General features: G+C 36.9%; 1 protein-coding gene across 1 annotated transcript in view; it reads left to right on the top strand.

The window, feature by feature from the left end:
* The window catches only part of LOC150079390 (unconventional myosin-Id-like), a 302,739-nt gene that overhangs the window by 141,267 nt on the left and 146,107 nt on the right, over positions 1-15,365 (top strand). The window contains exons 3-5 of the mRNA XM_090384045.1: positions 2,727-2,820; positions 6,675-6,840; positions 11,565-11,714. Of these exons, the coding sequence (XP_090240171.1) occupies positions 2,727-2,820; positions 6,675-6,840; positions 11,565-11,714 (410 nt within the window). The remainder of the gene's footprint in view (positions 1-2,726; positions 2,821-6,674; positions 6,841-11,564; positions 11,715-15,365) is intronic.

Genomic DNA, 15,365 nt, shown 5'->3' on the forward strand with positions numbered 1-15,365 from the left:
AATTGGAAACAAGCCAATTACGATATGCAACGTTCTTCTCTTGAACAGCCTTAGCACATTTATTGGAAAACCAAGGTTCAGATAAAGGACGAGATTTTAAATTGGAGTGTGGAATAAAGGATTCCATTCCTACAAGAATAATATCACTGATATGATCTTAGGAGACTGTGACATCAGAAGTTTTGAAACAGTATTCCGACTAAGGAAAAGAAGAAAAGAAATCTTGCAGGTCATCCCATTTTGCATTCTTCTAATGCCAAACAATAAGAGGTTGGGTATAGCCATGAGATAAGGCTCAATTGGAGAAGAGACAATCACCAAGTTATGATCTGAGGTGCCTAAAGGATCACTCACTTTGACCGTGTATTTAGAAGGGTTGTATGGTTAGGATTGTCCGGTATTCTTATAGGTAAATGAACAATCTGTGCAAGGTCATTAGTATTTGCAAAAGCGTCAGCATCTCAACCAGCTGGGTCGGTGTGACTAGAAAATGGAATCCAGCTGTAGTTGTGAACATTAAAATCACCAAGGTAAAATTACCTCACTGTTAGTAAAGTTGGACTGGAGAAAATCAAGTTGCAATGAGAGGAAGTCAAAGAGCTCCAAGTGATTAGTGGATTTGGGAGAACGGTAGAGAAAACAGATGAATTTGACACAATGAGGTAGAGAGATTTTAAGCCAGAGAAGATCGAAAAGAGGAGATTCCAAATTACCAAGTCTCTGATAGGGAATATCAGAATGAACATATGCACAAGTACTACCTTTGAGGCAAAAGGAATCATACAGTGAATAATTTGGGCAACTTAGATGAGCAGTATTTGAATCAACCAATAACTGAGATTCTGTTAGAAAAAGTACATGGGGTTTGACAGACTTCAAGTGGAAATGGACATTGTTGAGATTAGAATTGAGATCACGTATATTTGTTAAATGAACTAGGATGTGTTTGGGAGATTTAGATCTTTTCACAGATAAGCTTACTCTATTAGTTTGACAATTCATGGTGTATTCAGTAGTAAGAAAAAGTTGGGTGGGGGACATGCTGTATGAAGTAATGAAATTTTTGGATGTGGCATTCGCATGGTAAGAATATACCCATATCCTTGACATAATGTGGCCTCGTCGATGTCCCCCGCATATACTACTCGGACTCCCTCCAGTTACTATCTGGCAGAGTAGAGGTTGCACGATTATACACTAACTGATCTGGAAGTCTCCTAAAGAGTTACCAATAAGTTTGAGCCGGTGTACTAACTAGCGGCTGGCCTGCGAACACCGTTTAAGATCTATACCCTTGAAACGTAAGAAAGTTTGGATCTCGCCATGATGTTCATCATAACCTCCAAAATCATCAGACATACTGCATGATGGAAGAGTTTACTGGAACTTTGCTCTGGAGACTAAACATGGTTTCCACCACTTCAAGCCTCCAATAAGCAAAGTGGTTGTATTTTACCAGTTGATCTAAGTTCCAGTCAATCCTTCCCCATCTCTTTCATCATGCAGTATGACTGATGACTTTTGAGGTTATGATGAACATCATGGCGAGATCCAATCTTTCTTACATTTCGAGGATACAGCTCTTAAACGGTGCTCGCAGCCGGCCGCTAGTTAGTACACCAGACCGAACCTATTGGTAACTCGTTACCTGTGCATTTGTAGTGTGCGGCATTCTCATGGTCAAATAAATATCACGGTAAACCTCCAGAGCAGTGTACACCCTCCAACATGACGGCAAGCAAAACAATGGGAAAACTTTGATTGACAAGTTGCGACTCCCATATTTGGACAAACGGACAGGAACAAAGCAGTGATTGGCAGATGCCAGTGCTTTCCCCACCCACTGTCCTGTCCTGTCCTGTCCTCCTAGGTTGATATGCCTAGGGGTGTTTTTCCCCCACATTTTCTGCTGTTTTTAAATCAGAAACTCATTTTCCCATTTTAAAACAGCAGAATGGAGGGATAAACACCCTACCTAAGCCCCCTCTTCCTTGACGACAAAATAATCAGAAAAAAGGGAGGTGCCTTCACCTGTCAATCATCGCCATCTTCCTTGCTTTCATTGAACTCCTGCCGGTGTATACTATACTGGACTTCGCCCAATATAATTATTTACCTGTGTTTACATAGGTTACCTAGGAAAAGGCCTTTTTCTTCAGGTTCCATACGGCACCTCCGTACCGTGGTGGGAAGGAGCAGCAGTGCTTAGCACACGCTTCTTGATTAGACCGGGGTTCGAGCCCGTGACCACCAAATACGAAGGATGCGGAAAGATCAGGGAATGACCACCGCATATCCCCGGAGCAATATGGCCTTAGTTGCTAATGCTCCTAAAAACCAAATAACAAACAAACATAACAGGTTCCATAATACATGAGGAATATTCTTGCATCTGAAAGAGCTGGACTAAAATATTTACAAACTATACAAATATTTAAAATATTTGCAAAATATACTAAACCACAATATATACAAATATACAATGTTCAATAATATACAAAAAACGTTACAATGGAACATAAAATGTTAGACAGTAAAAATGTGCATAAAGTTGGTGAATGTTATGGAGGCAGTTGTCAGTAATTAATGCATTTGTAGTGACATAATTGCCTCGCCCTCTTCTCCCATTGACTCGAATAAATATCACTAGGAGGAAAACTTTTTTAATGTATAGATAGATAATAAAAATAATATAACAATAAATAATTTTGTAATTTTTTTTGTAGGTGAGAGTGGTTCAGGAAAAACAGAAGCTTCAAAAATTATAATGCGCTATATTGCAGCTATTACAAATGTTAGTGGCCAGAAAGAAATTGAAAGGTAATTTGTAAATGAAATCAGACTAAATGCGAATTTATTTGGTGCATATATTTTTCTGAAACTTTATAGTTAATATTTTATGGTTTTGTTTTTGTTTTGGAGTAACTATAAAAGTATTAATTGTGATATGCTTATTAAAACCAGTATATCCAAATTATATTAATGTGTGATTAGTCATAATTAATTTATTTTAAGTAGCTTTGTATTTATATCGACTCCTAATTGAAACCCGTTTCCATAGTATTAGCTACATACTGCAAGAAAGCTATAGAATTTTGCTGTACAAGCCAAAAAATAAAAATAAAATAAATGAATATTCATATTAGTATTAGTATAGCCATATAGTGCAAGAAAGCCCCACACTTTTGTTGCACCAGCCAAAAAAAAAAAAAAGGGTAAAAAAAAATACAAATTATGAACCTCCCGCCTCATGTAAATGACTAACCAGTTGACCTTTGAATTTCTTCAAACTGTCATCCTCAACTACCTGTGGAGGCAACTTGTTCTAGTAATCGACTCACTGGCTAAAAGAAAACTTTCTGCAGTCTAGGCTAAATCTCTACCCCTTTAATTGGAATTTATGGCCTGTAGTTCTGGAATTCTTTATAAAAGTGACAATTCTCCCCTTATTCATTTTACTAACCTCTCCTAGAGCCTTATAAACCTTTAAAACAAAAATCACAGAAGTCATGAATGCATACATACCATTAATAAAGTATTGCAGCAGAACGAGGATGCCAAAATGGATGAATGCATAGCTGTCTAGTCAAATTGAGCAGAAAAAGATAACATGGGGCAGTTACAGAGTAATGAATAGTACTGAAGCCTACAACTACTACAAGTTGATTTGTAATCGTACAATAGATAAGGTTTAAGAGGCCAAGGCTGCATATGATAAAGCACTGGTTAAGAGATCAAAAATTGGGGACAAGGAATTTTTCATGTATGTGAATACAAGGAAGGAAAAATGCGAATCGGATCGGATCCTTGTGCACTGGGTGTGGGAAAGTCTTAGAGAACTCAGTTGATATGTTGTGGATGAATTAATCAGGTACTTTGGTACTTTACATCAGTCTTTACTGAAGAAAGACCCTTCATGCTGAGAAGTGGCTGTGCATATGAGGCTGAGTCATATGAAATTTATGATTTCAAAATTACAAATGAACGTTTATTAGAAAAATTTTTGAGCATAAGGCAGGTAAGGCTCCCAGAGTTGTTGCTACATACCCACTATTTTGAAGGAGCCCTCCAGGCAGTGTATTGAACCACTGAAGTTAATTTTGAGAGCATCTTTGGACATGGGAGAGGTTCCTGTGGATTGGCAAAGTGCCAATATATCACCAATACAAAAAGAGAATTCTAAGAGTGAAATTAGTAACTACACTCCAGTTGTTCTGACTTTAGTGGTAGGGAAAATCTTAGAATCAGTGATTAAGAGTGCAATCTAGGGAAATTTAGATAGTATGGCACTCTGAATATGCACAACATGGTTTTTGTTAAGGGAAAATCATGTCTAACTAACTTAGTAAGCTATTATTATTCACTTACTCGTGAGCTAAATGTAGGGAACAATTTTAACATAGTTTATTTGGATTTTAGCAAAACATTTGACTCAGTCTCTCATAAGATGTTATTTTATAAGCTGGAACATGTTGTGATTACCAGAAAAATTCTAAGATGGATTGCAGGGTGGCTGCTGGGCAGAAGACGAAGGGTTGATTAATGGATATTCTTAGGATTGACATAAAGTCAGAAATGGGTTCCCCACCCAGGGATCAGTTCTTGGACCACTGTTTATGATTTCAACAACATTGATTACGGGATAGAAGGCATGATGTCAAAATTTGCATACAACATGAAGATTGGTAGAGTGGTTAATAATCAGTACCAAGCAGTTCTCCTTTAGGGTGGCTTGGAACAGGCTTCAAGAATGACAAGAAAAGTGGCAGCTATGTTTTAATGCAGCAAAATGCAACCCAAAAATAAATTATATGCTTGGTGGGGTTGAATTAAAAACAGCAGAGGAAGTAAGGGATCTGAGAGTTATAATACAGGCCGATACGAAGTTTTCTTGCAGTGTAAACAGGTAGCCAGGAAAGCCCATGGTGCCATATTGGTGATTTATTGAACATTATCCTGTAAAGATATGGAGGACATAATCACACTGTATAAGGCAATTCTAAGAGCACATTGGGAATACTGTGTTCAAGTATGGAGACTTCTTCTGGAAAGAAGACATTGAGCTTCTTGAAAGGGTCCAAAGATGGACAATTCATATAGTGAGATCAGCAGAGGGGCGACCATATGAGGAAAGAACCTGATTATATGGGCTACAGAGCTTGGCAACCAGGCACCTCAGAGGACCTGATTGAGGTTTATATGGTTCTGAGAGGGGTTAGTAAAATAAAAAAGGTAGAATTTTGACTGTTAATAGAGAATTACAGAGCTTGTAGGCATAAATTCAAATTGCAGGGAAGTGGTTTAGACTAGACTGTAGGAAGTTTTCTTTCAGCCAGTGAGTCATTGATTGCTGGAATAGGTTATCTTCACAACTAGTTGAGGCAGACAGTTTGAATAAATTCAAAGGTCAACTGGATAGTTACCTATGTAATGAGAGAAGCAAATAATTTGTATTTTCTTATCTACTCCCCCCCCCCCGGGCCTGTACAGCAAAAGCCTCTGGCTTCTTTGCACTGTGTGGCTATAACTATTACTATCATATTACATGGAGTATTGTCTTACTGATACAGTTATGGGCCTTCTTCATTGTGCTGCCACAACCTAGGTAATGCATCATTGTCAAGGACATCCAGATAGACCTCAGTATTGATGGTTTTGTACAAAATGAAAAATAGTCCTAGAAAAACCATAAATAACATTCACAGAATTATCATGCTGCCTCCAGTAAACTTCATTGTTAGGATGATATAGTCTGGCAGGTAGCTTTCTCTGAGCATCTGCCACACCCAGCCATGTTCATCACATTGTTTTACTGTGTGACGTGGCTAGTAACTCCAAAGCACAGCCTTCCATTGGTCTATGGTCTAAGAACTGTGGGCCTTGCACCAAGCTAGATGGCGTCAGGCATTAGTCGGGGTGATTAGTGGCCTTTGGTGGCTGCACAACCATGATAACCCATAATATGCAGCATCCTGCACACTGTACTGGCTGACATGTGTATCAATCATCTCTCTGGAGGCCTATGCTGATACAACATTGACCTGTGTTCTAAGCAGATGATGCTTTGCAGGAGCCTCTCCTGTCATGTTCCATCAGCTTTGGAGGTTTTTTGGGTTGATTTTATGGTTTCAGGACCAGTCCACTTTGATTTGCAGATTGCATCATTGGTCATTGATATATGGATCTTCAGTGCCACTGAAATGTCACTGCAGACCAATTACTTACATGGCACTCTATTATCATTCCATACCAAGTCTGTTAACTCCGTCATTTATGGCATCTTGCATTCACAATCGTACTATTGTCTCTTCAAAGGCCTATGATGTATTTATAGTTGTCTGACATGTGATTTGGCATAATAGGGAAGGTAGGATGTGACCATCAACAGAAGGGTGTCCAGTTTTACTGGTAGGGCAGTGTGTATGAATGTAAAAATGCACACTTTGAAATTGCTTAACATGAGGGATATTGTGATTTTAAAATTTCTTATAAAGTGCTGTATTCAGAATTATTCTTATGTTATTATCCTTTGTTTTTCACATATTTAGATAGTTGCATGTTTTTGAATTTTTAACATATTTCTTCTAAAAAAGATATCTCCCTTTCTAATGTTAATCAAATTTTTATGAATATATATGTTAAACAAATTCTAATGATGTTCCACACACTTTCAGAGTGAAAAATATTCTTATTCAGTCCAATTGCATACTTGAAGCCTTTGGAAATGCTAAAACAAACAGAAATGATAATTCAAGCAGATTTGGGAAATACATGGATATCAACTTTGATTTTAAAGGTGACCCTTTAGGAGGGCATATCAGCAAATACCTCCTTGAAAAGGTTTGCAAATGTTGGCTCTATGTACTTGTAACTTTTCAATTTAGAGTCAGTTTTAATTTAAATTTATTTTAAAGTTCATATATGATGTTATTAGGCTTTATAATTTTGATATTTCAAACTTCGTGCAAAGTGATATAATAATCTTCTAAAGTCACACAAACAAAACCTTGAAGAGGTTTAATTTTTTTTGGTTTTTTAAAGCTCTACTGAAATTTTTAAATAATTTTTAAATGTTTGCAAGAAGAATAGGTATTACTAGGTTTACTAGAAATAGGATTATTTAATTTAAAGCACAATTAATTTCCTTTTGGTATAATTTTTTTGTTTAATTATAGATTAGTTGCCAGTTGTTGCAGTTTAGCAGTTAATTTGTGCATGGTAAAAATTATTAATTTCAGCTGATTAGACTCTATACAAGGGGGGGGATGAAAAGTTTCTAGCCTCTCATAGGAGGAATGCTGAAAAGTTGTGAAAGCAAGCCCATTTATTTTTCAACACAGTACCCCCCCCCCCCAGGCAACACACTCTGTTAAAAATCCACTATCTTTTGTAGCCCACTCAAATAGATTTCAGAAGATCTTGATTCATACCAATTGTTAGCTACATCACATCACATCATTGTCACTGTCAGATTTTTGTCTTTTCAAGTCCTTTTTGAGATTTGGAAATAGAAAACTGTGTGATAGAGCCAAATCCATTGAGTAGGGTGGATGCTTCAGTAGTTCAAACTTACAGTCATGCAGTGTTGGCTGATTCACAACACTGTCCATTGTCTTGATGCAAGACGACTCCTTTGGCTAATTTCCTGCTCCTCCTGAGCTTTAATTCCATCATGGAAATGTCTCAGTAGAATAGAATAATACTCAGCATTGATAGTGGTACCTCGTTTGGAAATCAATCTCGATCACTCCTGCATCCCAGAAGACAGATTCCAGAACTTTCCCAGCTGACTCTGCGCTCAAAACGTTTTAGGATGGAAAGAAGAGGGATGCTTCCACTGTTTCGATTGTTCTTTTGTTTCAAGGTCGAACCCATGTTTCATCCATTGTGACGTACCCCCCCAAAACTGAGCTTCATTAGCTTTCAAATGCTGCACAATCTCATGAAAACACTTAATTCTTTCCTGCTTCTGATCTGCATTCAGTGCTTTAGGGACCAACCTCGAAGAAACTTTCTTCATTCCTAAAACATTCACCACAATATTGTGAGCTTGCTCGTGGGAGATGTTGATTGTTGTCACCATGTGTTTCAATGTTATTGTGCAATCTTGCATGATCAGGTCATGAATGGCATCCACATTTGCAGGTGACAACATAGTAATAGGCTTCCCACCATGGGGTGCATATACAACACTGTCTCGTCCACACTTAAATGCTGGAACACAGTTTTTGACCATGGCATATGAAGGACAGGATTCATTTAATGTTTGCTGCTTGTTTTCATGAATTTCTTTTAGTGACATTTCCTTTAAATGAAAGTACTCAATGACTGCATGGTACTTGATTCTCTCAACAATTGCCATCTTCATTCACCTTCTACACTTCAACACCTTCTGTTAAAGAGAAGAATATAGTTGCAAACCTGAAATTGTCTGTGAAAACACAAGAAGAGTTGCAGCACAGATTGGCATATTATCTTTCAAGAAGTCCTTTGTGATCTCTATTGGACTAAAAACTTTTCACCCCCCCATTATAGTTTCATACTTTTAATTTAAATTTTCAGATAAATTCAAAATGATTTTAAAATTATGTTATTGTATAGAGTAGTTTTACTCAACCTTTTTCATGTTACCATAATAAAATATAGATCAGAAACTTATACTACACTGAACTATAGTTCAAAATCTCAAAGAACAACAAATAGCACAATAGTAATAGCATTTGCCCTATATTCAAGAAAGTCACAGACTTTTGCTGCACTGAAAAAAAAAAAAAAAAAACTGAGTAGATAAGGAAATACAAATTATATGCTTCCCTCCTCATATAGGTAATTATCTTGTTGATCTTTGAATTTATTAAAACTGTCAGCCTCAACTACCAGCGAAGGAAACTTGTCTCAACAATCAATGACTTGCTGGCTAAAAGAAAACTTCCTACAATCTAACCTAAACCTCAACCCTGTAATTTGAATTTATTTCTGGAATTCTTTATAACAGTGAGAATTCTGCCTTCATTTATTTTTTTAATCCCTCTCAGGGTCTTATAAACCTCAATCAGGTCCCCTCTGAGTTCCTAGTTGCCAAGCTCTGTAGCCCACATAATCGGAGTCTTTCCTCATATGGTTGTCCTTTTGCTGATCTCACCATTCAAGTTGTCCATCTTTCAACCCTTTCAGAAGCTCAATGTCTTTTTTCAGATGAGGTTTCCATACTACACAGTATCCCAATTTCATACAACACAGTGTTCCATATGTGATCCTACAATTGTCTTATACAGTGGGATTATGACCTCCTTATCTCTACAGGATAATGTTCAATAAATCATCAAAAGGACACCATGGGCTTTCCTAACTGCCTATTTACACTGTTCAGAAAACTTCGTATCTGCCTGTATTGTAACTCCCAGATCTCTTTTCTCCTCCACTGTTTTTAATTCAACCCCACCAAGCATATTTGGGGATTGCTATTCCCCAAGTTTAAGACCTTGTATTTAGCAGCATTAAAACATAGCTGCCACTTCTCTGATATCTTTGAAGTCTGTCAAGTCATCCTGAAGAAGTGCTGCTTGGTACCAATCATTATTAACGAATCTGCCAATCTTTTATGTCATCTGCAAATTTTGACATCACACCTTTTATCCTCTCATCAATGTTACTTATGAAAATGAGAAACAGCAGTAGTCCAAGAACGTCCTTGACAGACCCCACTGCTGACATTATACCAATCTGAATAATATCCATTAATCACAATATTCTGCCCTGCAGCCACCCAGCAATCCATCTTTGAATCTTACCATTAATCCCAAACTGTTCAAGCTTATATAGTAACCTTTCATGAAGGACAGAGTCAAATGCAATGCTTTACTAAAATCCATATAAACTATATTGAAATTGTTTCCTAAATCCAGCTCATGAATAACTGTGTCAAAATAGCCTACTAAGTCAGTTAAACATGATTTTCCTTTAACAAAGTCATGTTGTATACTTCAAAATACAATATCTATCTAAATGTCCCTGGATTGTGCTCGTAATCAGTGCCTCTAAGATTTTTCTTACCACTGAAGTCAGACTAACTGGTCTGTAGTTACAAACTTCACTTTTTTATGTATTGGCGATACATTCGTAATTCTCCAATCTAAAGAATCTCCCCTGAGTCCAAAGATGCCCTCATAATTAACCTCAATGGCTCAATACACTCCATGATGTTTTACCTCAAAACTACAGGGTATATGCCCAGGAGCTTTACTTGCCTTTATGCTCAAAAGTTTTTCTAATAAACAATCATCTGTGCTTATGACATCACTAATTTCATATGGCCCAGTCTCACTCGCAGAGCCTCTTCTCAGCATGAAGGATTTTTTGTCAGTAAAGACTGATGCAAAGTACCCATTCAATTCATTCGCAACATCATCTGGGTTAACTAAGTCTTTCCCACATTCATTACACAAGGGTCCAATCTGATTAGCTTTCTTCTTTGCTGTATTCACATCCACGAAAAATTCCTTGTCCCCAGTCTTTGTTCTCTTAGCGAATGCTTTCTCACACACAGTCTTGTCCTCCCTGATCTTATTTGTGATACTATTACAGATCAACTTTTACCTGTTGTAGGCTTCAGTACTTTTCATTGCTCTGTAACTGTCCAATGCTATCTTTTTCTGCTTTATTTGACTAGCCAGCTCTGCAGTCATCCATTTTGGAATCCTCCTCCTGAAATATTTTCTTAAAGGTATGTATGTGTTCATGGCTTCTATGATTTTTACTTTAAAAGTGTTCCATAATTCAAATGTATTCGCCATCCTCGGAAATTCACCGATGCCATAGTTCCTTAAATTGTCAAAGTCCCCTCTTCTTAAATTAGAACCATTGCCTTTACCTTTAAGTACTTCAACATCTTTCTTTTTCCAACTGATGAATGCATGATCACTTCTTGACAATGGTTCCTGTACTTTAAGCCCTGTGATGTCATCTGATTCCTTAGTAATGATGACGTCAAGAATATTCTCACTCCTAGTACTTTCTCTATCATATATTATTGTAAACTTTTGTATGTGTATGTAATTATTCAATGTATCCTTTAGTTTCGTGTGATTAGTAATAAAGTTTCATTGGTGATACCATGTACCATGGACTGTTGACAGATGTATAGAAACATATTCAAAATAAAAAAATGTATGACACATTCATGCCAAATCATGGCACACTGGTTAAGAAACACTGTGGTAGGATGCATAAGGTGTGTGTGTGTGTGTGTGTGTGTGTGTGTGTGTGTGTGTGTGTGTGTGTGTGTGTGTGTGTGTGTGTGTGTGTGTGTGTGTGTGTGTGTGTACATTGTACACATTATAAACATTCATGCATGCTCTGTTTGATAGTTTGTTTAGCTGTAAATAAGGGAAGGTGGAAATGCCCAAGTTCAGAAGTAGAATTCACTGTAGTTGTGTAATTCATTATGAGTGTTATAATCATTTACTCATTCATTAGTTTCTTAAAACTACTACAAATTAAAAATATAATGATAAATATAAAGATTTTGCATTTCATGAGTTATGTTTTTGTTTCCATAAATGTAGTCAAGGGTTGTAGTGCAACAGTCAGGAGAAAGGAACTTTCACTCTTTTTATCAATTACTGTATGGGAGTTCTAGTGATGTTTTAAAGAAATACAAGCTGAAATCTGATCCACAAATTTACTTTTACACTAAGCAAGGAAATAGTCCAAAGGTAATTTTTACATAATATTTAGATATGTAAAAAAAAAAAAAAAAAACTTACGTGCCCTTTTTTTTATCTTTATTTTGCATTATTCTTTAAAAAATAAGTATTTAAATATTTGCTGTGGTCAGTAATAATTCTATTTGTTATATATGTTTTTGTTTGTATTCAAGTTTTTATGTTCATTTATTCATTCTTTATTTAATTTTTATTGATTTGTTTTGGGAATTTCCTCTCCCTGTTATTATTTTTGATTTGTTAAGAGAAACTTTTTCCCTTAATAAGTTTCAAAGCTTTAACTCTACAAGCATCTTGTATTGCAGCAAATATATATATGTAGCATAATTTCCCAATGATTATATGGGGTCATTATATAGGTAACTGTTTCAGCAAAAACAGTTACTTATTTTAAAAGTGGTCCCATTTTGTAGTGGTTGCAGAAGGGTGCTGTGATTTGTGTCTTGGAGTGGAATACACTAAAGCATTCAGTAAAAATGAAGCAGTAATTGAATAAGCATTGAACATTTACTGTCAAAACATTTTTTAAATAAGGCAGCTGTTGTGAGTACTAAATGTGAATTTAGATGCCACCTCAACATTGGAAGAAATGATGGTGTTCCAAGTCAAAAGACCATAAATAACACATTGGATTTACATATTTAGAACAATAGCATCTATAGCAAATGTAAAACCTTCAGGTCAGATGCATATGGTTTGTGCTTAAAAACATTGAAAGAATCAGAACAATGTTACAACACAGCCCTCAAACATCCGTTAGTCATCAATCAGGAGAATTGAACATATTGGAATGAAGTGTTGCCATATCGACATTGCATATTGATATAACATTCCATTCATATAAACATATAAATTGCAAATGGTTCGATAGTTACTTGTTCATGATTTGAATACATGTTTGCAATTCTACAATCTGTTCCTAGAGAAGGTGAAAATTGATGCAGATTAATCATTCATTTTTAATCATGAGTGATGAGGACCACTTTCATTTGAATGGGTATATAAATAAACAAAATTTTAGATATTGGGCAGCTGAAAATCCATGTCAATTTCATTAACAACCACTTCACAGCCAAAAAAAGTTATCATTCGGTGTGTCAGTTTGGGTTGGGTGTGTCAATTTGATATCATCGATCCATACTTTTTTTTAAAAATAAATTTGATGAATTTGAAGTACAGATTACCTCATCAAATGCAGACATTGTAGGGATAGCAGATGGCGTCACTCAGACATAAGCTATGCGGAATTTGAATATGGGGAGTACAATGTATACAGGAAAGACAAAGGACAGGAGGAGTGGAAGGGAATTATGCTCTTTGTCAAGAAGCATATTAAACTAAAGCAGTGCATCCAGTCAATATGGGTGGCCAGTGCAATGTTGAGTCAGTTTGGTGTGATATAAGCACTAAGGAAACAAAATTGAGAATAGGAATGTGTTATAGACCTAATGACTGTGAGGAATACACCAAATAGATACAGAGAAATAGAGTGTGCTAATAAATCAGAATGTCATATAGTGGGGGATTTAAACTCTCCAGATATTTATTGGAATTTGCTGGTTGGTCAATCACACATTAGCAAGACTTTTATAGATTTATTGGATGATTGTTTTCTAAATGATTGAATGATTGTTTTCTTGAATGCTTATATACCATTAAAAAATGCTCCGTGAGGAGGATTCCAAGTTGGATGAATATTGATTACTTGAGCAAAAGAAGACGGCATGGAAAAGTTACAGAGAAATAAAAAGTACTGAAGCCTATAACAGCTACAAATTTATATGTAATAGTGCCACAGAAAAGGCAGATTGACTGGCAAAGGCAGATTATGAAAAATTGCAGGAAAAGAGAGCAAAGAGGGAGGGGATAAGGAATTCTTCAAATATATAAATGTAAAGAAGAGTACAAACCCGATTGGATCCTTATGTAATGGATGTGGGATAGTATTAGATAACCCAGCTGAAGTTGCAGATGAACTCAACAGTTATTTTTAATCAGTATTTACAGAAGAAAAGCCTTTTACATCAATGAGAAATTATGAGAGTGAAGCTGAAAAAAATGTAATTAATGATGTTGAAATTTCACATGTTTATTTAATGAAAAAACAGGCATTTGCCTGTCCAGTTCCTCCTTAAATTTATTCAACCTATCAACTTCCACAACAACTGATGGAAGTTTGTTCCAGCAATTAACCACCCGCTGGCTAAAGGCCAATTTCCACACATCTATTCTACTTCTGTCTTTTCTTAATTTGAATTTATGCCCCCTTAGGTTCGTAATCTGAACAAGTGGAAGGATCCCATCAGAATTCAGCGTGCTCAACCCATTCAAGGCCTTATACACCTCAATCAGATCACTGCACAGGTGCCTAGTCTCCAGCCACTGCAATTTGCAGAACTTTAGCCTCTCTTGGTAAGCGGATCCCTTCATTCCCCTCACCAATCTTGTTGCCCTTCTCTGTACATGATCAAGCAAATCGACATCCTTCCTAAAACAAGGTGTCCAGACCTGTACACAATACTCAAGGCGTAGCCTGACCATTGCCTTATACAGAGGGACAATCACCTCCTTTTCCCTGCTAGCAAAATTCCTATATATCATTGACAAAACCCCATGACCTGCCCTGGCAACCTGTCTGCATTGCTCAGAAAACTTCATATCTGACTGCACAATTACTTCCAGGTCTTTTTCATTTTCTACCACCTTAAGTGTAGTACCACACAGTTGGTACTTTTCTCTTGGGTTACTTCTACCCATATGCAGTACTTTGCTTTTGTCAATGTTAAACTTCAGTTGCAACTTCTCAGCCCATCTTCCCAAATTTTCTAGATCCTGTTGCAGTAGCACACTGCCATTACTTTCATTAACAACCCTGCCAATCTTTGTATCATCTGCAAACTTCGACACTAAGCCTGATATACCTTCATCAATATCATTGATAAATATACAAAACAACAGTGGACCCAACACCGAACCCTGTGGGACTCCACTAATAACATTAGTCCATGAAGGGGCGCCTCCGTAGCCAGGTGGGCAGGAGCAGCAGTGCGTAGCACATGCTTCTTGATTAGACCGGGGTTCGAGCCCGTGACCACCAAATATGGAGGATGCGGAAAGGTCAGGAAATGACCACCGCATATTCCCGGAGCAATATGGCCTTAGTTGCTAATGCTCCTAAAAACCAAATAACAACAAGTCCACGAAGAGCAGCACCCATTGATTACCACCCTCTGTCTTCTCCCACTTAACCATCCTTTTATCCATTGTAGCAACTTACCCTTAATACAATTCTGTTCCAATTTGTACAATAGTCTTCCATGTGCAACAGTGTCAAAAGCTTTCCTGAAATCCAAATATATGATATTGATGGTTGATGGCACATACCCTATAATCTTAAGGGAGGCGGCAAATGAATGCATTGAACCGTTGAGGTTTATTATGAGAGCACCACTGGACTCAGGAGTAATTCCGTTGGATTAGAAAAGTGCCAGTGTGGCTCCAATACATAAGGGCAGTTCTAAGACGAATTGGGAAATTACCGGCTGGTTAGTCTAACTTCAGTAGTTGGGAAAATCATAGAGACAATGATCAAGGGTGGAATTCAGGATCATTTAGATAGAAATGGAATTCTGAAGGATTCTC

Source organism: Mastigoproctus giganteus, chromosome 10 (assembly GCF_048544385.1).
Source record: "Mastigoproctus giganteus isolate SK-2022 chromosome 10, ASM4854438v1, whole genome shotgun sequence".
Classification (NCBI taxonomy): Eukaryota; Metazoa; Arthropoda; class Arachnida; order Uropygi; family Thelyphonidae; genus Mastigoproctus; species Mastigoproctus giganteus.